This window comes from Cinclus cinclus, chromosome 1 (genome assembly GCF_963662255.1).
Source record: "Cinclus cinclus chromosome 1, bCinCin1.1, whole genome shotgun sequence".
NCBI classification, from domain to species: Eukaryota; Metazoa; Chordata; class Aves; order Passeriformes; family Cinclidae; genus Cinclus; species Cinclus cinclus.
The window spans coordinates 41,876,904-41,899,089 of NC_085046.1; the positions used below are offsets into that span (position 1 = coordinate 41,876,904).

Below are 22,186 nucleotides of genomic sequence, written 5' to 3' on the forward strand. Positions count from 1 at the left end.
CAAAATCTGGCTCTTCCCAGACACATTGAGGAAATGGACATATTCTTCTCATGTTTGGGGGCTGACATTTCAACATCAAGTTCAATGCTTGGGTTTAAGGATTCCTTTGGCATCTGGATGGGATTTTATTTGGGTTGAAAGATAGAGCTTGTGAGTGTTTTATTAGCTATTCCTTTACCTTTGAAGGGAATGTCTATTGTTTATTAGTTTAAGAGAAGTACAAACAATACACTGAGTTCTTGTTTAATAACATCCCCCAGTTCTCCAACACAATGGAAATGTAATCTCAGCATAGGCTCCTCTCTGGAGCTGGAGAAGATTCCAAAACCATGGGGAAAAAAACAGGCAAACCTTCATCCCATTGGGCAGGAGAAGCCTGTGACAGAGATGGTTGCAGAGGGACTGCGGACACTGGTGGTAGGGTCTTGTAGAGTGTCAAATAATTTTGACTAATAGCTGAATATGTAAAAAAAAATTATGTCTGGGTCTCCTCATGCATAATTCACAAGCAGTAAATTGAACATTGTTTTGCTGGTAGCATCTTGCCTCATACTTTTTGTCACATGTATCTTGTGTATGTTGCCACCTGGAAGCTTAGCTGTCTGCATGTGTATGCTACCAACATCTCTATAAAATCCAAGGGAAATAAGCTGTGAAGAGCCAGGGAGCTTTTAAAAGAGGAATGCTTTACAGAGGAAAATAATGCAGCATTGAAAAGACATCCAGCAGATACTTCTTCTCTTGGGATAGTTATGGTTTAAGATTTATTTGTTATGGGAGTAGTGAAGTTGGATCCAAGCTATTAATCCAAACCAGAGGGAGAGAGCTCATCTGAGAAATATTTTCCTACCAAACTTCCCCCAACATGTAGAAAAGCTGTCTCCCTGCTCATGCAGTTGGGTTTAGTTGTTCTTTTTGTCTCAAGGGACCTATGACTTTTTAATTTCTCAGCAGGATTTAATCTTTAAATTCTCTTCCTTTGCCGAGGAAGAAAGAAAGGAGAAATCACAGTGCTTGTGAGAAAGACCACAAGTGAAGGATCCCTTAGAGGGATCTAGGACAAAGCCAGCCTTGTTGAGGGCTCCCTGGGCTCCAGTAAGGTGATGATTCCAACATCCTTCAGACAATACAGTCTCACCTGGAAATAGGTGTGACCCCTCAGTCCTAGCATCCTCATAACTGAAACTGGGCTGAGCATCTGGGTCAGGAATAAGGATTTGGGGGGAAGATTAGGAAGACAACAGGACTTGAATGGAAATATTTGTTTTGCCCAAGGATTTTAATTTCTTTGATTCACCTGGAAAAGCTGCAGCGAGGTCATTAGAAACCAGTTCAAGAATTGGTTTAATCTGCAGTCTTCTTTGCTTTTCTGGAAAGGGGGTGCTCCACCTTCTCCCCACTCCAGACTAGTTCCCCAAACACTACCTACAGAACAGAGATGGGGGTGTTTTTCAATGTTTAATTTAACTATTTTTAAAATATTTATTCATTTCACATCTGTTGGTGGCTCATTAGGGTGTTGGTTGAATGAATGATTTAATTTTAAAGGAAAAAAAATGGGGAATATTTTCTCTTCCTGTGTAAGTGCTGATTAAAATGAATTCCAGCACTGTGGGGGGCTTATGCATTGGAGCCTGGGCTCTCCCCAGTAGCTGGGTACCACACTACCCCTTATTAGCCCTTAGTTCTAGAATTTGCTCATCAAACACCTCATACCTGCCTGATGAGCCCTGCCAAAACCTTTAGAGAGCTCCAGCCCAAGCATCTCCACGGAGATATTGTACAGAACAACTCCCCGAGGGGGTGTAAGGGACAGGAAGGTGGAGGACAAGGGGGCATTTCCTTTACTGATTCCCCATTAAATGGTTTCCACATGACCCATGCTGCCTCTGTGCCCTCACCCCCTCCAGTTCACTGATGTGTGGCACTGCTGCAATCTCCACTGCACTGCAAAGGTGAGGGAAAAGGATTTTTGTGCAAAATGGATGATGGCTGCCCCAATTCATGTGAACCAAGGATGCAGGTTTGCTTCTGAAGCATGTCAGAAGATGCTGACAGGAGGCACCTTTCTTCTCTTGTACCATTGCAAGAGCTTAAACTCTAATGGCATCACATTAAAAAAATTAATGGTAGCATCATTATAACCATTAAATTTGGGTTTTGATGAGCTGACAGGACTTGACTCATCCCAGGATATGACTGCTGTAACCACCCTCTTGTGATGTGATGATACACAGCCTGGGATGTCTATGCACATCTTTTGTGTAAAATGGCAGAGGTGAATGACCTGGGACAGCTGTGAGGAACCATCCTGCCTGGCAAATCTCCTTTTTGAGGATGGAGGAGAAGAGGCAGAGATTTGTTTCAAAGCTTCCAGCAGGTAGCACTGGGCTCTGTCTGCTCTTCCCTGGAAGTTCCTCTGATGGGGGTCAAGACTTTGCAATGCCAACTAATAAATAACCACATTTTTAGAGGCTTTGCTAAGCTCTTTTTTGAAAAATAAGTCCATAGAGGCTGTGAATAAATGAGCTATATCTCCCCACAGACAGGCTGTGATCAGCCTTGTCATTTGTGCTTGGAGGGTATTGCTTTTTTAATAAACCAACATGATTTTATGGTATTGTTCTCATATAAAGAAGAAGAAAACAAATTATTGATTCTTTACTCACAAAGAAGTTGTTTTGCAGCCTCCCTGTAATACCTGCAATGATTTTGCAATATATAATAATTTGAAAAAAGGGACAAGGACAGTTCACCTATGCTTGTGACCATCCTTGGCAGCGCACTTTTATTGTTGTAGGAATACACTGTTCACCTTACAGAACTATGTAAGAACTGCACAAGACCAGAGAGAGTCAGATCTTGAGCCATTTCCCTCCCTGGCTCTCTCCCCCACTGCCCACTGCAACCTGCTGCAGCAGCCCCTGGAACAAACATGTTATCCACCAGGCAAGCCTGTAGCTGCTGGGAATCAGGCACCGGTAGTGCCAGAGGAGACAGAAGCTCCAACACCAGCACCTCTGCAATCTGTGTCTTCAGTTTTCATGGAGCAAAACTGGATCTTGGAGGTGCCTCTCTCAGTCCTGACTCAGTGGTGTCCTTCATTATGGGAGCCTCCCTGCCCACGCTGGATGCAGATATGCTGCAGAGTGTGTTGGGGAGGGAGGTCAGCTGGGAGCTGAGAAACAGATCTGCACTTACCTGATCAATTCAGGCATAGCCTAAGATATTTTCCACCATCAGCCAGGAAATATGAGAGAGGGGGAGAAATTGGATTTCAGCCTCAGGAATGAAGCTGGAGCCCTAATCACTAACCTATCTCAGAAATGTAAATTTTGCAGAGTAACTCCTGCAGACCTGGTTTGCAGCACTCAGCTGGAGACAGACCTCTCCCTGAGATGATTAAAATCTGATTTACAAGGCACGATGGACAGATGGCATCTGTTTTCTGCAGTCAGTGGTCCCTAGAGAATAAAAGAGGCAAACTTCAAGGCCGTAGTTCTGCAAAGACAGAGAAATTATTGTCCATATCCATGCAGGTGCCTGTACTGACACATCTGCTCCCACCAAGCCAGTGGGTACCTGCTTCCCCTGCCTCTCAGCACCCAAATGTTTCCTATTTCCAAGCCCTTCCCCTGCCCCTAAAGCTAATGTGAGGGCAAGCCAGGACGTGGGCAGAAGGACCTAAAACAGGACTGTGCCTGGCTGCTTTGTGGAGTGTGCAAGAAGCAGCTCCAGCAGGCAGGGGCAGGGAATTGATAATGCTGCAGGCAAAAAAAGGGCAGTGTCTACCTAGAGCAATCAAAATGCCTCAGGAAGATGAGACTTTTTAGAAGGGTAAGTGCAAAAGCATCACCAGGTGGGAGAGGCAGGGAAGGGCTGAGCAGATTTTGTCTCTTCACAGCCTGGGGCTGGGCTGGAGCGGAGCCCCAGGATGTGAAGACCCAGGGGCTGTCACCACAGAAGCATGGCTGTGCCTTTTTGGAGCTTTTTTCCCCCAACTCTTGAACTGTGATCAGGCTTGGAAAGGCCATGCCTAGCTGAAGTAGCGATATCTGCCACACTGGTTGTGTCCCATTTCTAGAAGAGGAGTAAAAATAAAGGCAGGGAATAAGCTGCAGCTGATATAATGTCCCTGCACAGGCACTGAGTGCTACCCTCCAGTTAAGCTCCTCAGCAAATTGCTCTGGCCTTCGGTAGAAGCCTTTGCTCTCTGCCCTCATAGTTTACAGTTTTGACTCAAATAGGCAGGATTAGGAACACCTAATTATGACTCTTTCCCTGTGATGTCATGTTTCATGCTCAGATAATAAAGCAGGAAGCATCTGACCTAACCTGTCCATTCTGTGCATAGATGTTGTGCCACCTCTCCTCTGCACTCCAAATCAAGTAAAACCATGCTGAATTGCCTTAAATTTAATACAATCATCAGTTCCCTGCTCCCAGACTATTTACTGTTGGCAAGGAGCAGAGCTGGCAGACCCCAGTGAACAGAACAAAAGCCATTTAAAAAGATTTGTCCCAATTGTGGCAAATCTCAGCCTCCTGGTATCTTGTTGGCACCTAGATGTGCCTCCTAGAAGCCCAAATCTGCAGCTCAGCTTATTAGATCCCTTTTATCCCCCAAGATTTAACTCAGAGGAGCCAAGAACTTGTTTCAGGGAAGGTCAAGGCAATAAACCTCCAATTGTTTATGTACATAAAGAGCACTGGGATGTAACATGCTTTGCTTACTCCAAGCTTTCCCCAGATGCCCAGAATGAGCAATTAAAACCAAACAACGTGCAAAAATACAGCAACATTTACAGTGTAGCCTGCGCCACTCTATCCACTTACCTCATCCTCAATAAAAACTCCATCCCTGCTTAGATGCAGCCATACATTAATTCCAAGGGAACAAAGCTCACTAAAAAAGCAGGACTGGAGGAGGTGGTACCATACCTGCTCAAGTAGAGAGCCCGGCCAGCAGCACCACAGAGTCATGCTCACTTCTTGCCAGGGAAATACCCTTGCATGGGCACATCCTGTTCCATTTCTGTGCACAGTCAGGACTCAGGCTTTCCTTGGCCTCTTCCCTGTACCTGGATTGAAACCCCAGCATATTTATCTGGCTGGACTGGGGACAGGATTGAACCATTGTCCATGGAGAATTTCTCTTTGTCTTCCCAGGGCTGAGCACCTAGTGGGAAAAAATCTTCACCCACCCCTTTCAGATGTGGCATCACCACACACTGCCTCCTCCAGAAAGGTGGGGGAAAACCAGGCAACTCCTTTGCTGTGTTAATACCTCTGCAGACTGACAAATTAGTTCCTAGTGCTGGCAAGAGAACTCACAAATTGAAAGAAAAGAGCTGATGTCTCAGTCCCTGCCTGTCTTCATCTCTCCTGCCACACGAGCCTCCCTTCTGCCTGACGATGCAGAGACATCACCAACTACAGCCTCTCATCCAAAAGGAAGTAAAACAGTGAGTCCAACTGCCTAACCTGGAACTTGGACAGGGACTGAGGAGGGGAAAAAAAGCTCCTGTGGTATCCAAACACAAGCCAGGGTCAGAAGTTGGAGGGACATGCATTGCCTCACCACCCCTTGCATGGAGGCATGAGCAGCATCCTGCCTGTAGCTGGCATCAGGGGGTCCCAAGAGGGCCTCCAGGGTGCCAGATGCAAGAAATCTCTTTTCACCCAAGTCATCTCTTGGATTAGTGATGCTGGCCCAGGGGAATTAAAAAGTGGCTCAGCTCATCTCAGAAGAGGAGAAAAAGTGGGGGAGGTCCTTCAGTCAGGAGCGAAGCAAAAAACCCAGGGAAATTCCCAAGGACCACATGGTGATAGGTGATAGTCTGGGGGTAGAAAACTACTCCTGTTTGGGAGAGGCTGTTCCTATCTTTGGCTTGTCTTGCTTACAAACCAGAGGATTTCAAAGCCCCAGAGCATGGTTGGATTTGTGTTATCTGCATCTGGTTGGATGCACACAGCTCTAAAAGATGTATTTTTTAAAAAATCCATCCCAGGGACAGCTGCAGGGCCCATTCAAAATGTCCTGTGGCAATTTGTTCTTCAAGTAACCACTTGCTCTGTCTTGCTTCCAGCATGGAGCAATGCTCTGCTTCCATAACTTTAGATTTTTGTTGGAAAGAGAATAATTGAGGGGGGGGGGGGGGGGGAGGGTTGTGGAAGATGGTGCTAGTGAAGAGATATAAAGTACAGCTGGGTGGATTAGGCTGCAAAGGGATTAGGGACTTAATGATACTTTAGCATCTTGAAATCTGCCAGTCCAGAGATGAAGCTTTTAAGATGCTCTTGGCAAGCACTGGGAAAAGGCAGCCTGTCGAGCCAATGCCACCTGCTGGAGACAGCACTTGGACACTAAGATTCATGGCGCTGGTTTTTAGTCGTCCTTGTACCCAAAATCCCTCTTCTGAACCTTGAAAACCTGAGCCCATGGCTGGCAGAGCAGAGACCTTGGGAGCCCTTAAGCACAGCCCCTCTGGCATCCCCAGGAATGTTTTGTTTCTCCAAGGTTCCCTGTCTCCTTTCTTCCATTTGCATTATCTGGCAGGTAATTATCTTTCCAGAGGTAATTGCTTCAAGAACCATATGGGATCCATAAGTTGCTAATGCTGGGGGATTTTTTACAAAGAATCATAAGACCTGTACATTATTGTTGTTGATATTAGCATGATTATCACTGTATCACAGTGTAAAAGCAGCCAAAGTTACCAAAATAGGTTGCAGAAAATGGTTACAGCAGCACAGACATGAAGACAAAGTTACCGTCTCTGAAGTCTTAAGGGTTTTTAATTGAGAGGAAATCATATGTTCACAAGCTCAAATGAGAGAATTACAGAATAAACCCAAACCTAAAGGGAGGGAAGGAGGAGGGAGGTGAAATCTTAGTATGGAGACCATCCCACTGGAATTTGGGAAGCAGCTACCAACAGTGCGGCAGATCCAGGGGGGGCTCAGCACTTCCCCCGTGTGTGTACATGGTGCTTATCTAATAAGCCATTTCTTGAGCTTCAGTGATACTGCTACTTATATCATAAATTCAATGGTCTTCACTTTACTGGCCATTAATCTGCTTCTTTTCCTGACAATTTTATACTCCTTTGATAAACTGTTTGTCTAACTGCATGGAAGAAACAATGTCAAGAGCTGTACCTTAGGCATTCGCCCAGCTAATGAAGAAAATCCATCACAAGAAGAGTTTATCTATTGCTTTTCTGGATGTAAATAAAACATCAGGCTAATTTACTTCCATTTATCTCAAAGACCATTGCTACAACAATAGCCCTATGTCAGAGCAGACCTTTTCCCCCCTTTTTCTCATAAATATTTAAGTACATACTGAAAGCATAAATAAATTGCTTTCTAAAAGCCAGATTATTTTTACATCCAGAGATTTAACAATTAATTTGGATTTACTTGCTAGCTCTTTCCTTTCAGGCATCAGTCAACCCACGCTTCTCCTGTGTGGCATGGGGATTCTTGAGTGGAGGTTTGCAGAGCACCCTGTGGGGTCTCTGAGGGGCACCTGTGACAACCTACCCTTTTTGGGTGGGGGAAGGAAGCACAAGTGTGGATCATCATCTCACCCCCAAGTACCCCCCCAGTGGTGTCACCCCTGGCCATTGGGAGGGTTCAATGAGCACTGAGGCTGCAGAAGACTACTTAGTGTCCTGTGTCCAGCTCAAGAAGTGGCCCTTAAATGCAGCAAATGGGCATTTAGTTTACAGAGGGTGTGGCCAGCAAAGCAGTGGAGCAGGTTTGCTGGGCCTGTCCAGGGATCACCAGCTTTGGGGGGGGTAAGATCAGGCTGAGCAGAAGCAGTGACACAGACCGTGTTTGCACGTGTGAGTGCGTGTGCTCAGCAGGTCAGAGACAATCTGGCCCTTGCCTGCCAACCCCCAGCCCTATTTTCTGCCAGCTGGAGGGCTGTGCACAGCCAGAGAGCTGTTAAGCATAGATCATGTCACTCGGATCACTGCAGAATGAAGCAGCTCCCTCCTGGTGGAGTTCCGTGGAGGTGCGTGCCTGTGCTCCCAAATGCTGTTCTGGGAGCACATTCCAAGCTGCCAAGGGTGAGCAGCAGAGTGCTGTAGGGATTCGCCCCCATCAAGGAGCCCATGTCTCTCCACTGCTCTTTCCCTTTCTTAGCTGTTTCTACTGCTTTTTTAAAGACTAAGCCATCCTGCAGCCAGCTTGGATCATCTTTTTGTGACCACACCCTAACACGATGCGTGATGATGTGCAGTAAAATTTGGTAAAAGAGCATCCCTGCTCAGATGAAATCTAGTTTGTCAAGCATGGCCCCACACAAATATTTATAACTATGAAGTAGTTATAAGCATAAAAGTAAGTTTGTCATAGGAAACACAACACACTGATAGCTGGAGCAAACCAAGCCCAACCAACACGGTAAAGGCTGACACAAGCAGTCCACAGGATTCCTCTGAACAGCCATGACCACGGTTCAAAACCTGTGCTGGCATAGGCAAGCCCATGGAAAAACAGACTAGTTGGAGAAGATTAATGATGAGTCTCAGCAAGATCTTGGCTTTTGCTTCTCTCATTTATCCATACATGGCTCTTTGTTAAATCATGAGGGATTTTTATTCACATGTATAACTGCTAACAGATGTTCCCACATGTGTTTAGCCAGCAAACTCACATTACAACTAAAGAAATGCAAAAAAAAAAAAAAAACACTACCTTGTGCAATGTTAAGGTCAAGCAGATACAACCAGAAGCAAGGCAAAAACTGCTGGTCCAGCTCAGAAATGTCCACAGCTTTGCCCACTGTACAGAGCCCCTCTTGACTCTTGCTGAGAACTTGGCTTACATGGGATGAAAACCTCTCTTTTAATGAAATTTCTCACTTTAATGAGAAAAAGAAAGGCCCTGACTGATGCTGCACATCATAACTAATACTCTTGTTACCTCACAGTTTTTCCCAGCATGTTTTTTTTAATTTAATTATGTTACAAAGCTATTGCAATGGGACAGCTGCACCATGGTGCAGCTGGGTACCCATGCCAGTCTCACTGAGACTTTCCAGAGGGACAAGTGAATTGGAGTGCCTGAAGCATGGATGCTCTGCCTGTAACACTGGAGAAATGGAGACCCTTAAAAAGCCTTCTCATGGCAAACCATAAATCCACAGGCCAGGAACTGACTGTTCCAGGCATGCCTCAGCTGGGAAACACACTGTGGGGAAAAATGGAGCCCATCCCTGCATCTTTTTTTCTTCCTATTCAGTTTTATTTTGAATTATCTCTCAGCCCTGACATTTGAGGACCTACCTAGCTGGGATGCTGCTGTGCTTCATCAGAGTGGGCTGCTGGGTGAGAGCCTGAGGGGTGACAGGAACAGGATGGGCTCTGCCAGAGGTGCCAACATGCTCAGAAAAGCATTTTGCACTCGACTGCTTCTGCTAAAATTGTCTGGCATTTTTGTTAAAACATATTTCTGCAAGCCTGAGGAAGAGTTACATGCAGTCATGCCCAAGAGAGCAGCCAGTAGGGTTTTTCAGAAGTGGGGTAGTTTTGTCTTTAATCCCCTGGCAGTGAAGGGAAAGAGTAAACAAGGGACTTAAATCTTGAAATCCAACACTGAGAGCATTGGCAGCATCCCATTCCCACCAAGGCACATGCAGGGTTCATGGCACAGGCCACACAGCACATGGCTCTCACTGGGGATGGTACCATAGGCTGTGTGAGGGCAGCTGCTGCCCAGTGCTGCTGAGCTCCAAGGTCCTGCCCAGTCTAAGCTTCAGGCAGTGGCTCACACTCACTCCCAGCACACATCACCTCTTCTTCAGGGGGAAAGGCAGAGTTCAGCTCTAGTGTCTTGTCTTGGTTTAATCCACTTAGAAAGCTCCCCTCTGCTTTCCCCCTGCCTCTCTGTCTGGGATGTTTTGGAAATAGTGAAGGCATCATCAAAAAGCCCAGTACAAGTCATGGAAAGGCTGCCAGTGACTTCTTCCACTGTTTCTTTAACTCTTTCCAGGGTCCCTGTCAGCTGTTCAACTGTCCAGGCCTCCAGTTTTCATAGTTGCTGTGTGTGTGTTTGTGTGTGTATCATTAAAGGCACACAGAAAAACCTCACGGATGTGCCCTTCCTTTGAAAATCCATGCTGAGATGGATAACAGTCATAACTTGGTCAGTGTTGCCTTTCTCAAGCAGTTGTGGGTTGTCTTAAGAGACATCTCCTACCCATCTTTCCTACTCCCTGTGATTCCATCTGCTTCTCCAGATCATCTTATGAGGGAAAACACCTTGTGGAGAGCCAAGCACCAGCACAGAGCCTCATAATGTCCATGCCAAGGGCATGAGGTACATCCATGGCTGCTTGGATGTGCAAGGCAGGCCCTGTGAGCCAGCTGGAGGTCGGTTCAGCGCAGCGAGTCCTCAAACACCGTCAGGTTGTGCTCTTGGATGTGGCGGAGCAGGATTTGTGCCCGCCTGTCAATGGTCCAAAGCAGGGGTCTTAGCCCCTCGGCACCACCCTGGCTCTCCCAGAGCTCCCGGTCCAGGCGCAGAGACTGCAGCAGCAGGCTCTGCAATCTGCCTGACCGCAGCGTGGCCACCGCCGCCGCAGGGAAGCTGCAGTGGAGGAGCAGAAGAGACAGGGAGGGAAGGGGTTATCCAGGGAAGGCTGAGCAGAGAGGAAGGGAGCAGCGGGGCACTCAGATGCTTCAAAAGGAAATGCATGTCTACTTGGAGGAACACAGGACGAGGAGCCTTCTGCTTAAAACTCTACCCATGGTGAGCATGCAGGATAGCTCCATCAGGCAGAGACCCAAACAAATTCCAAATCAAGAGGTCTTTAGCATGCCAAAATGCCTCATGGGCAATGGTGCAAGAAATGCTGAAATACCTGATTATTCATTATTTTTGTGCAGCTGCCAATTAAAGAGGGGAAACAGGCTTTGGAGCCTGCCATCAGCAACCCAGAGTGGAATAAAGAGTTAGTTTCAGGGTAGGGGCACGTGGGATGTTTTTGTGAGCCTAGCCACCCACCCTGTTTGGGGTGGGAGATGGTCCTGATTCAGAGGGATGCCCCATCAAGGAGGCCAGGAGCAGCAAGAAGGTGAGCACACACAGGGCTGCTGGACATCCCCTGTGTGCCAGCTCAGCCCTTGCTCAACATGTGCACGTTCCTACCGGTCTATGCCTTGCAGAAGCCTGAAGTTGAGCTTCTCCTCAGGGTGCTGTGGCCTGCCCGCATTGTCAATGAACACCAGGCGGGATGGAGCACTCCTCCGGACCTGCCAGCAGGATGGGAAGGAGAAGTTCCTTCAGTGCAGAGTCACCAGTGTGGGGGGTATAGGCAGATTTTAATGCAGTCAGAAAGCCTGAGAGTATCTATGGGAAAGCAGATGCCAGTGTCTATGTCCCTCCATGCCTGGGCACACCTTCCAGGAGGGACCCAGCATCACCTTGGGACCTACATTCCCTTTGTTACCACCTCAGCCCTGCAAGTGCCTCCCAAGGCTCCATGTTAGCCCCAGAGCAGCCCTTGGACAGCAGGGAGACATACCAGGATGTGGACCAGGACCAGCTCTGCTGGATTCCGGCACTTCTCGTGGAGCATCTCCTCCACACAGGGCTCAGAGGGATCAGGCTGAAACCCACAGCAGTAGCGGTCCAGGCGGTCGTGAACCTGCAGGAAACCATTTGGGGACCTTAGCAGGGACATGTGCCTGGAATGGGGAGGTCCTATAGTGATCTGTTCTTATACGGGGGAAAAGAAAACATTTCTAGGTATCCTCAGGAGATGTGCAGTGGAAAAGCTGCATAAACTGGTGAGTGAGAGGAATGAAAGCACACATGCAAAGCCCCTTTGGCATGAAGAAGGTGATGACAAAGGTAATGGTGACAGGCTTTTCTGATGGAGTTCAGATACCTGGTACCTCCACATTCTGTATTTGCACAGAGCGAAGGGGTTGTGCTTCCAGCTGAAATGAAGATGCACAATGATGAATGAATAAAAAAAACCAGAAAAGCACCCAAGGAAACCTAGAGTCTGAAACCTCAAGAAGAATTTTTTTTCCAAGTCCTGGTGCTCTGTATGACAGTTTCATCTGGTTCCTTTCACATATGCAACCTTTCATCCATCCCTATGGTAACCTGAGCAGCTCTCAATGGAAAGATGAATAGAAAAGTATCACCAAGGGAAAAAGCAGTCTGTGCATATGCAAAGCATGCCTGACATTTAAGTTGTGCCACGGTGACTTGTTTAAGGTACGTTTGTGTTTAATCATTTGCAGGTGCTGCTAAGGCTCCATGTCATCTAGGCTGTCAAACCTCCTTCTTCCCATCCCAGTTCCCTGCAGAAAACCTGGAGCTGCTTGACAACTTCCAGTGTTTCAACCATACCCTTGGAGGAATGGAGGGCTTTTAAAAAACATAAAACTGTCAGACCAAGCCTCAGTATTTATGGGACTTTCCCAGCTTTGTCAGAAGCAGCTGATACATCCTCTGGGGTGATTTGTGGGGCAGACAGGACCTTGTTGGCTGTCAACAGATCTCCCCATGGCTGTGTGTTGACATGACCCTGTAGGGGAGCTGCATCACCTGATCCCACTCTTGAGTCCTATTTACAAAAAAACCCCCACATGTATATATATATGCTCCTTTAAATATATATGAAATATAAAATATATATATATAATATAAAATAAATATATTTTCTGGTTGCAGCAGGAAAATGTCCGACTTCCAAATTTGCTCAGCATTGCTGGTGCCAGCCCAGCAGGCAGGGCTCGGGGTGCAGAGAGGCTCCTGGAGACACTGGGAGGGCTGGAGCAGGTCTCAGGTGATCCAGAAGGGATCTATAGGTGACAACAAGACAGAAACCAAGTGACCCACAGAGGCTGCCTATTCCCGTCACCCTGGTAATTAGCACTTGGTAACTAAAAGTTACCAATTACAGGCTGTTCTTTGACACAGAGTTCAGTTTGAACCCAGACACCAAGCACTGGATAAGTTGCTGCAGGGAAACATGAATTGTGATCTCCATGGCCATTCCATAAATAACCCTTTGAGAAGAAGGATTAGTCCCACAGTGGAGCTTCTTAAACCTCTCTGTTTTCTGAGATTTAATGAAGAACTCAGGTCAGTATTTCTCCATTGGGAGACACTCCAGTTTAAAAAGTGCTTGAGCATCTTGTCACAAAACACATGGAAACAGAACAAAATATCACATTTCCTCCACACATCTCCTCGGTGTGCCTACTGGAGAGCTTAACACACCAGTTTCTGTCACCTGTTATGTTACTTTGCAGGCAGCGCAGAAGGTGAAGACAACCTGAGAGAAATTACAAAGACATTAAATGAGGCGCAGTGCTCCACTCACCAGCCCAGGAGCACTTGTGAAACCAAGGTGGATTGGTGCTGAACCCACAGAGGTGTGAGATGGAGGCAGATCTGTCCAAGTGGAGCCTCAGGAGAGGGACCAGATGGCTGTGGAGATGATGAGAGTGCCCTGATGTGCTGACAAACCCTCCCTCCCCTGGCCCTCCCCTGATTTTTTTTTGTATTAATTTCTTGTTTCCAGAACCTAAACATCTCTAATTCATGGGAATTTTGGTATTATTGCTAGAACCCAAATACATGAGCCACACCTCCCATCCAAGCCCAAACACTACCAGAAGCTCACTTTCAGTCCCTCTTATGCCCATCCTGGGGCATCCCCTTGCATCTGATAGGTTTTTCCAGTTATGATTCAGCCTGGGATGGCTTCCCTAGGGGAAGTTTCCTTGCTCTCCCCCTGGCTGCAAAGAGGGTGTCCAAGGACAGGATGTGGCTGCAGAGTTGATTTGTTTTGGGCCCTCTTTAAAATGCAGGACAAAGCCATCAGCAGCTGCCCCTTTTCTACCAGGCTTGGCATTTTGCCCCCACTAAAACTTTGCACATAGTGGGGGGTTTCCTTATGGCAAATACCAAGAGAAATCAACATAGAAGAAGCCAAAATTTAATAGAAATTGAAGAAAACTCCCAAGATTTCAATGCAAATGTACAGCAGGCCTCAACTCCCATTGCTTCTCCTTCCACAGCAGGAGTGTGAGATGCTAAAGCCATTTCTGAAAGATGTTACTCCACTTCTATAATATCCTGCAGACTCTTTACCTTCATGTGACTTTCCTGCATGGGAGGATTCAATCAGAATTATTGAGGAGGACCTATGGATTGCCCTTGAATTCATCATTGCACTGCCTCAGCCCTTGAGGAGAAACTCTCCTTAGAACTAGATATTTTCTCCTGCAACCTTGCCCTTTCCACTGCAGTCAGCGGTATTTTGGTCTGGGGAAGGGAAGGGCACTGGTTAATCTTCTCATTTCTCTGGTTGTTTCAACTAAAATAGTTTCAAGCCCAGCCAGAACTGCTCTACCTCTGCCAGCCATAGCTGTAAAATAAAAGGAGAAAGAATAAGGAAAACATATTTTAGTAGTTTGGGGTTTTTTTCTTTCTTCCTTTCTTTTTTTTTTTTTTTTGATATTAATACTTGTCCTTTCAGGCAGTTTTCTCTTGTCTGATAACCAGCCCCCAGGTGCCTAAACAGGTATTCTTCACAGAAATCACTTTCGCCTCCTTACAGCTGCCCTCCAAGACCTGATAACTCTCTGGGATACTGTTATAATCCCTTGTAGTAGCAGGGTATGATTTTCCAGACAGAAGATTAAGTGCTATTAATGCCGAGGAGGAGGTGGTGCTGTCCAAGGCAGGGCTCCGTATTTCCAGTGCCAGCAGCACATCCCTGAGTTTGGATGTGATGGGACTGATGCAAGACATGCCACTTTACCCTAGGGATGTCCCAAGACTCTGCCAGCACAAAATGAACAGCAGAAAGCTTGCCCACATGATGACACCTGTCTGTATTTCCCCTGCAAGTCCCAAACATGGACCATACTCAGGCCAAAGTGCTTCTGCACAAAGTTCTGCTGCTCCCCATCAGCTGACGAGTAAAAATACATCCCAAGAAACCACAGCCTATGTGACCCCTCAGAGCAGAAGGAGACCATGGTCAGACAATATATGTGCAGGTGCAGGGGAACCTGGGTGCCACATCTGACAGGACAGGTGGTCTCAATCACCACAGCCCTACCTGGAGAAGAAAGTCAAAGAGGGCCAGGCGGCTCCACTCGCTGCGTGGGATGCTGGAGCAGGGAGCGTCCCCAGCCACCAGCATCGGCCTGTGGGGCTGCAGCATCTCCTGGTACTGCAGCCATCCCAGGGCACAGGAGTTCTGGTCATTGTTGGCATCCTCCAGGTGCTGGAGGTCAGGAGCCCACCAGATGATGGGGCGCAGGGCACCATTGGTGTAGCTGTAGGGCAGGAGGCGGCTGCTGAAGCGCCGGGCCACGGCGGGCAGGCTGCGGTTCAGCCCCAGCACCCGGTCCAGGTGGAAGGCCAGCACCTCATACAGGTCCCCAGGGCGCTTGATGAGCCCACAGCGCCCATCCTGGCAGTCTCCTTCTGGGCTGGCTGCCGAGACATCCCCCTTGGCATCCCCCACGGCACGGAGCCCCACTCGCATGATTTGCCCGTGGGCAGGGACGCGGGTTTTGGAGACCACCTGCCCCCTGGAGAGCAGCCACATCTTCTGGAGGTCGTCAGCAGAGAGCCATGGGGCACTGTCACTCTCCATCCCCCGTGGCCTCCTGCTCCGGCCAGGGGCCTGATCCTGCCGCAGGAGAGTGTGGGGCTTGGGGAGCCTTTTCCTGTAGGCTTGTCCTCCGGACAGGGGAGCAGCCACCTCCCTCGGGGGCCCCGGGGGGAATGAGGCCGGCAGCGGGAGGAGGGAGTGCTCCAGTGGTGGGGGCAGATGGATGAGAGCCAGCAGGGCCAGGGCCAGCAGCACCCCGGCAGCTGCTGGGGCTGGGGGCTTCATCCCCATCCTTCGCCACGGTCGCTGGGCCTGCGGGGACAGAAATGTGGAATGATGCTGGAGTGTTACTGCAGGCAGAGTCCTGGCAGCGTTTGCTTTAGAGGAGCAGCTCCTCTGCTTGTGTGACCCCTGTAAGAGGCATTCCACAAACACTCGCTGCCTCCACACACCTCCACAGCACTGCAGCAGGAGCAGGAGGGTTATGGCTGGTGCCATGATTTCTGCCAGAAATCAGCTGCAGTCCCTTCAGAAGTAAATCAGAGCAAGGGCTCACCCCCCACACAGAGGTTGCCATATCTGCAGTGATGAGGTACAGGATGACCTTATGGGCAATTAACTTTTTGTGGTCAAATATTTTGCTTTGAGGACTCAAGAAATGAAAAACAAACAAACAAAAAAAAAAAACAAAACCAACCAACCAAACAAACACACAAAAAAAAACCCCAGAGCCATTTCCTTATTTCTTGTCTAGATGCGAACACTTTCCAGTTCCTAATAGATTTTCTTCTTCAGACCTTACTCTGGTTGCACACTCAATCCATAACTTGGATATTTCAATGTGTGCTGAAACAATGCCCCTGGAGCTCTGCCCATTGCTGTATCCAGCAAAAGCAAGGCAGCTCCAAGTGTCAGTCAGGACCTGTGACTGCCTATGTTTTAGAAAAAAAGGGTGTAAACTCCTGGAGGGCTGGAACACCTCTCCTATGAAGACAAGCTGAGATTGGGGCTGCTCAGACCAGAGAAGAGAAGGCTCTGGGGAGAACTTACAGCATCCTCCTGTTCCCAAAGGGGCTTACAAGAGAGGTGGTAGGATTTTTTACAAAGATGTTGAGTGAGAGGACAAGGGAAAAGGACTTTAAACTGAAAGAGAGGTTTAAAAAAAGTATTAGGAAAAAATTCTTAACTGTGAGAGTGTTGAGGCATTGGAACAGGTTGCTCAGTTAAGCTGTGGAGGTCCCATCCCTGCAGTGTTCAAGGCCATATTGGATGAAACTCAGAGCAACCTGGTCTAGTGGAAAGTGTCCTTGCCCATGACAGGTGGGTTCAAATTAGACATCTTTAAGGTTCCCTCCAACCCAAACCCTTCTGTGAGTCCATAATACAATCTATGCTGTATGTGAGTCCTAAAGTATTCTGATTCCCAGTACTAAGGAACTGCCTTTAAACAGCTGGGGCTGCCCTAAGCACAGGACATTCCCATTTAGGCTGAGGTAGAGGGCAGTGGTGGGGCAGCACTGTGACATTCTCCAAGCCAATCCAGTCCCACACTGCACCCATGCCTCATTCACTTGGGTTTGGGCAGCCTCACACACTTCAGGAGGCTGCAGCCACAAAAAGCACCTTGGCACCATTTCTCTGATTTCAACAGGCATTTCCAAGCAGCTCAAACCCACATTGTAAGTCAAGGCAATGGTCAGGTAGATACATTTTTTTCCAATTATTTATTTTGGAAGCATGAGCATATCCATGGCAGACACAGCAGGACAATATATTGCCAAAGAAGGGATAAAAGACTGTTTATAAGAGGAGAAGCTTGAAAAAAGAGCTAAAAAGCTGGGGAGGTGAGAGCCAGCAGCCAGAATAACTTCCAGAAAGCAGCTGGGCAAGAAAAGCATTTCCAGCCATGGGGTTTTTAGGACCACAGGCTCCCACTGACCACAGGGACCCACCACCAGCACAACTCCCGCCCCTCGAGCAGCTGCCCCAGGTGACCCCAGTGCATGAGCTTATAAGCTGAAACAGCACTATCCTAAAATCCACCAGGTTTCATGTCCTCAGCTTAGGGAGACTGCTTCAGACAGCCCCCTGGTGAGGAGCCACATCCCTTGCAAAGACACAGCTGAGGTGGGTAAGAGGAGCCACCAACCCGCTGGTCTCAACCCTAGGGGTGTTCCGTCCGTGCCTCCCTTTCAAGAGCAGATTTAATGCAGTTTATAAGAGTTATTGATGATGCACTTCGAGTGATTCAGCTTTATGGTTCTCACTTAATTGCTTCTCTCCCAGAAATACAATATAGTGCAGCAAAATATACCTGCTGGGCCAAATCGTTTTTTCAGGCAGAGTTTACACCAGCCTCTGCCAGGAACCGGGGGCTGTCTGGTACAGGGCTTTGGGACCTGTCAGGGGACCCCTGCTTTATCTCTTCCCAGAACAAAAAGGACCTAGTCTGGGGTGAAACTGTCCAGAGAGGGATGTCCTGTCCTAGATCACCAGCAGGGTTATTCAAGGCTTGGCATTAACTGTCCCAGACATCAAACCACATGGCTAAATCATTGTCTTAGGTGCCTTTCTGGGGAGGGGATGAGCATGAGCACCCCTAAGCACCCTGGGGGTCAGCAGCACTTCTGCAAGGGGCTGGTTGTGATGCCTCTCCAGCTTTCTCCCACTTGGATGGGATAATGATTTGCTGTGGAACCATAGCTAACACCAAGTGGCACAGGCAACACCCAAGCTCAACTACTCAAAACCTTCATGCCTTGGATTTCAAGCAAATTCTGCAGAGTGCAGACACACATTCTTTCTCAAACATCTGCAATCCATGTCTGACCTCCTGAGCAAGAGTTTAGGGGAGGTGCAGTGTCTAAATCCTAGTTTAACCATAGTAAAATAACTCCGGCATATAAAGGGCTGATCCTGGTATCCTGATACTCCTTTTAAATCATCACTGTAAGTGCCTCACAATCTGTTCCTTGGGCCTCAAAGTATGCTGAATTAATAACAGTGATATCTATGGGATCAATCCCAAAGGATAGGGCTACGTGTGAATCTCAGTATTCCCATCTTGCATCCAGCCAAGTCCCTTCCCAGTCTGTGCTTTCTTAGGCATGCTTTCCCAGCACCTCCCCTGTCCCACCCTTCTGGAGAGACACATCTCTCCATCCCACTCTCACCAAAAACCCCCCATAACCCTTTTCTTCAAAACAGAGGATTTTCAGGGTGATTGTTTTTGTTATCCAGCTGATAATAACCCTCTGGTTGTTTACACCATTCCTGGGTATCTAAAAGGCCTGTCTGCCAAAACTTCCAGTATCCTGTGGGGAAAGTGCATGTGGGAGCCACATGGAGAACCTTCAAAACACTGCAGGAAAAATCCTTTTTAACCCACAGCTGGAGAACAGAGTATGCCAAATGGATGGCAACGATTGCTAGGTTTTTAATGTCAAGTCATTTTACAGTCCAAGTGGTTAGGGAATCGTCCAAAACCACTTTGTCTTCCTTGTCAGTGAGCTCGGGTTTGGGCACCACAAGTTAGAACCCCATCACTTTTCCAGCCTGAACTTGAAACCCTGGGCTGTGAATTTGGGCAAGGGCCAGTACAGGATCCTTTCCCCAGTGCTACTCAAGGTTTCCCCACCACATCAACAACAAAAAGAAACAAAAAAGGTGCAAGTACAGTCTCTGTGTTATTTCTGGCTGTTTATATTGCAAATTTAATAATAGCCTAGGTGATAAAACACTCCAGAAATACTGTATTTACAAGCCCTGGGTAAATACTTTCCCAAAGAGTCTTTCTCTGAGCCCATGCTGTAAAAAAGTGCTGCAGTTTAAGCTATGGTTTAGATTCAGCCCAAAATGCAAACCATACGTACAGTTCTGCTTTGCCAGGATGATGTACTGACAGTACAGCATGTCTTTGCCAGAAATTAGGTCCTCTTCCCAGCAGGCAAAATCCATAAAAAGGCTTAAGAGAGGTACTACTTGTTCCAGGATGCCAATAAGTAAATAATATCTATTCTCACACATCAGAGGGACATACAGCACAGCCCAGGCTCTGAAGGCACAGCGGAGAGCTGTGCAGCTTTGATGCTAGGAGATAAAATTTCTAAGTCTAGTTGGGAGTGAGGTGGGGGAGGGTTATCCTTGACATTGTATTCCCAGGATGCTTGAACCTTGGCAGAATTTGAAGCAGAGAAGCCTGTTTTCAATTCCTTTTCAAAGTGCATCAAATTGGCTTTGTTGAGCTTGAAAGAAAAGAATAACAAACCCCAAACTTCATTATCCAAGAATGTAAGAAACAGCCCTGAGACTAGAAGGATGCCACGGAAATACGTGGCTCTTGAAAACTGGATTGATTCCTACTTTCCTCTGGCATTAAAATAAGTCCTCCCGCTCCTGCACCAGCACTGCAAGACCCTTTCAGCAGTAAATCCCACTGTCCCAAAGAGGTGCCCAAAGAAGCCAAGATGGCTCAGCCATGGCCATGTCACTCTTGGCCACCTGCCTGCCCTAGACTCCCAAGCTCAGAGGGCTTTGCCAAAGGTACCCTGCCAATGAGCAGGTTAAAGGCAGGCCCGTGCATTTCTCTGGGTGCACACTGAGCGAGGTGCATTCTGCATGGGGGGTGCGACACACAGGGCTATGCTCACCCGCCCAGCTCCATGCTCGCTGCCCGCCCAATGAACCGCAAAACTGTCTGGGCAGCAGGAGGTGCAGCCTGCCGTGACCAGTTTTAACAAAGGCTGCTTGAAAAACAAGTGGGAAACCTCCTCTGCCTGCCCCCCACCTCTGTGAATGTCTCCAGAGTCTTGCACCCACACATGGTGCTTGCAACAGCTCCTGGCGCAATGGGGGAGCGGGTGCATCAATCAGATCTGGGACTGGATTGGCCTCTTCTTCTTCAGACTGTGCAGGAGGTTTTCTTGGTTTGTAAAGGGCATGGCACGTGTTGTTATGGGTTGTTATGGACTGGAGACCCATAACAGTGCTGAAGACATGGAAGGAGACAAAACCTCTCCATCCCTGGAGTGACTCTGGGCAAGTCTGAGCAGAAGGAAATGCTTGGCAGCATCCATCGCCCATCATTCAAGTGCCTAAGTGCCTTCCTATATTATCCTGCTCAGGGAAGATAGATGGCTAGCAGAGTGGGAATTGACTAAAGACAGCTATTAAATGATGACTACCAGTCCCAAAGGTAGCTCTGGCTCAGAGAGGCTCCTCAGGAGGGCAGGTCTGCTGTGTTCCCCCAGCACATGGGGACAGCTCCACCAACATACACCTGCACCCACATCACCATGGGACATGAAGAATAAGATAGCCTTTCATCTGGACTCATGATCCATCAAAGTGGCTGCAATTCCTGGCAGACCCACACCAGCTTTGTGTCCAGGGCTTTTTCCTCCAGAGATGAAGGTTTCTATCCTCAAAAATGCTCTTCCAGAGGGGAGAACCATGACCCCACTATATTTCAGAACTCTGCAGACATGCTGAAGACCATCCTGCTTGGCTTAAGGACAGGGATGTGGCAGGTAGGCCATGCCTGTCTGCTCAGGGTGCTCCTGCAGCTCCACTTCCACACAAGTGGCTTGGGAAGCTCAAGCTAGGCACTGAGAAGGTGGGAAAGGGGACTGATCCCATAAACATTTTGAAATGGAGTCACAGCAAACATTGGGTCAGATGAAGCTGGGGAGATGGAAATGTGATACATCACCACATGGTGCTGGGTCCTTCCCTGCAGAGTCAGCACAGTCCTCAGAGCTGGCACACAAACCTCCCACCAACATGTCCAGAACCAAACCAGATAATGACTGAGTTAAATTGCCTCAGATGAAACCTTAAAACATGCTGTAATTTGCTAAATTTCGGACAGTCTGCAAAGTTTCTGGGATCATTTATAGCCTAAGCATGAGACAAGAGTTCTTTGCACTAGCAGAGGGCAGCGCTCTGGCAGCAGCCTAAACAGATGGAACAGTCTTGGCACCGTTGAGTCTGAGCACTGACTTCAAAGAGATGGTACTAAGACACCACCTTTAACTTCTCAAATAATGTTGCCTTCACAATTTTTCCCAGTTATCACTATGACCTTGGGGCAGCAAATTATAAAAACCTGGAAACCTTCAAGCTCCACAGGCTCTCTCTAGTAATAACCTGGCGTGTCCTTGGCTCCAGGCCTTGCATCAGCCCCTCGAGCTTTTTGCTTCCCAGGGATGAAATGTACTGTTTCTTGCTCTAAACCTCCCACCCAGACTGACTGTTTCTGGTTTTTGGGAGGCTCCTTGCCCTTGAGGTTCTTCTCTGCACAGCCATAGGCTGAGCACAGCCCCTTCTCACACATCCATCATCCAAAGGACCATTTTGAACAAAATCTTCAGCCATAGCTGTAAATTGCTCTGTTTAACGGTGCCATTCCCATTGCACTGTCTGCTCCCAGTTGAGTGGTACAGCAGCAGTGCAGCAGAAACCCCTTGCCCTCTCCAGGAGTAGCTTACAAGAGTGGCAAGACTCCCAGCATCCCAAATGCTCTGTTCAATATCTCTGAAGAAGGAAGACCTGGAGCAGGAGACAGAGGACACACCT

General features: G+C 47.8%; 1 protein-coding gene across 1 annotated transcript; it reads right to left on the reverse strand.

Annotated features, from left to right (window-relative positions):
• Positions 1 to 10,394: 10,394 nt before the first annotated feature.
• On the reverse strand, positions 10,395 to 21,944 carry GASK1A (golgi associated kinase 1A). Its single transcript, XM_062503272.1, has 7 exons — positions 21,852 to 21,944; positions 20,429 to 20,578; positions 20,260 to 20,327; positions 15,110 to 15,764; positions 11,543 to 11,665; positions 11,167 to 11,270; positions 10,395 to 10,605 (listed from the first exon to the last, which is right to left on the reverse strand). The coding sequence occupies exons 1-7, from the start codon at positions 21,942 to 21,944 to the stop codon at positions 10,395 to 10,397; spliced, it is 1,404 nt and encodes a 467-aa protein (XP_062359256.1).
• Positions 21,945 to 22,186: the final 242 nt, after the last annotated feature.

Coding starts and splice junctions, on each gene's coding strand:
- GASK1A (XM_062503272.1), bottom strand. CDS start 21,944: ATGTGTGAGAAGGGGCTGTGCTCAGCCTATGGCTGTGCAGAGAAGAAC. Junction 11,666..15,109: donor TCTTTGACTTTCTTCTCCAG/GTAGGGCTGTGG, acceptor GGTTTCCTGCAG/GTTCACGACCGCCTGGACCG. Junction 11,271..11,542: donor TGGTCCTGGTCCACATCCTG/GTATGTCTCCCT, acceptor TCCTGCTGGCAG/GTCCGGAGGAGTGCTCCATC.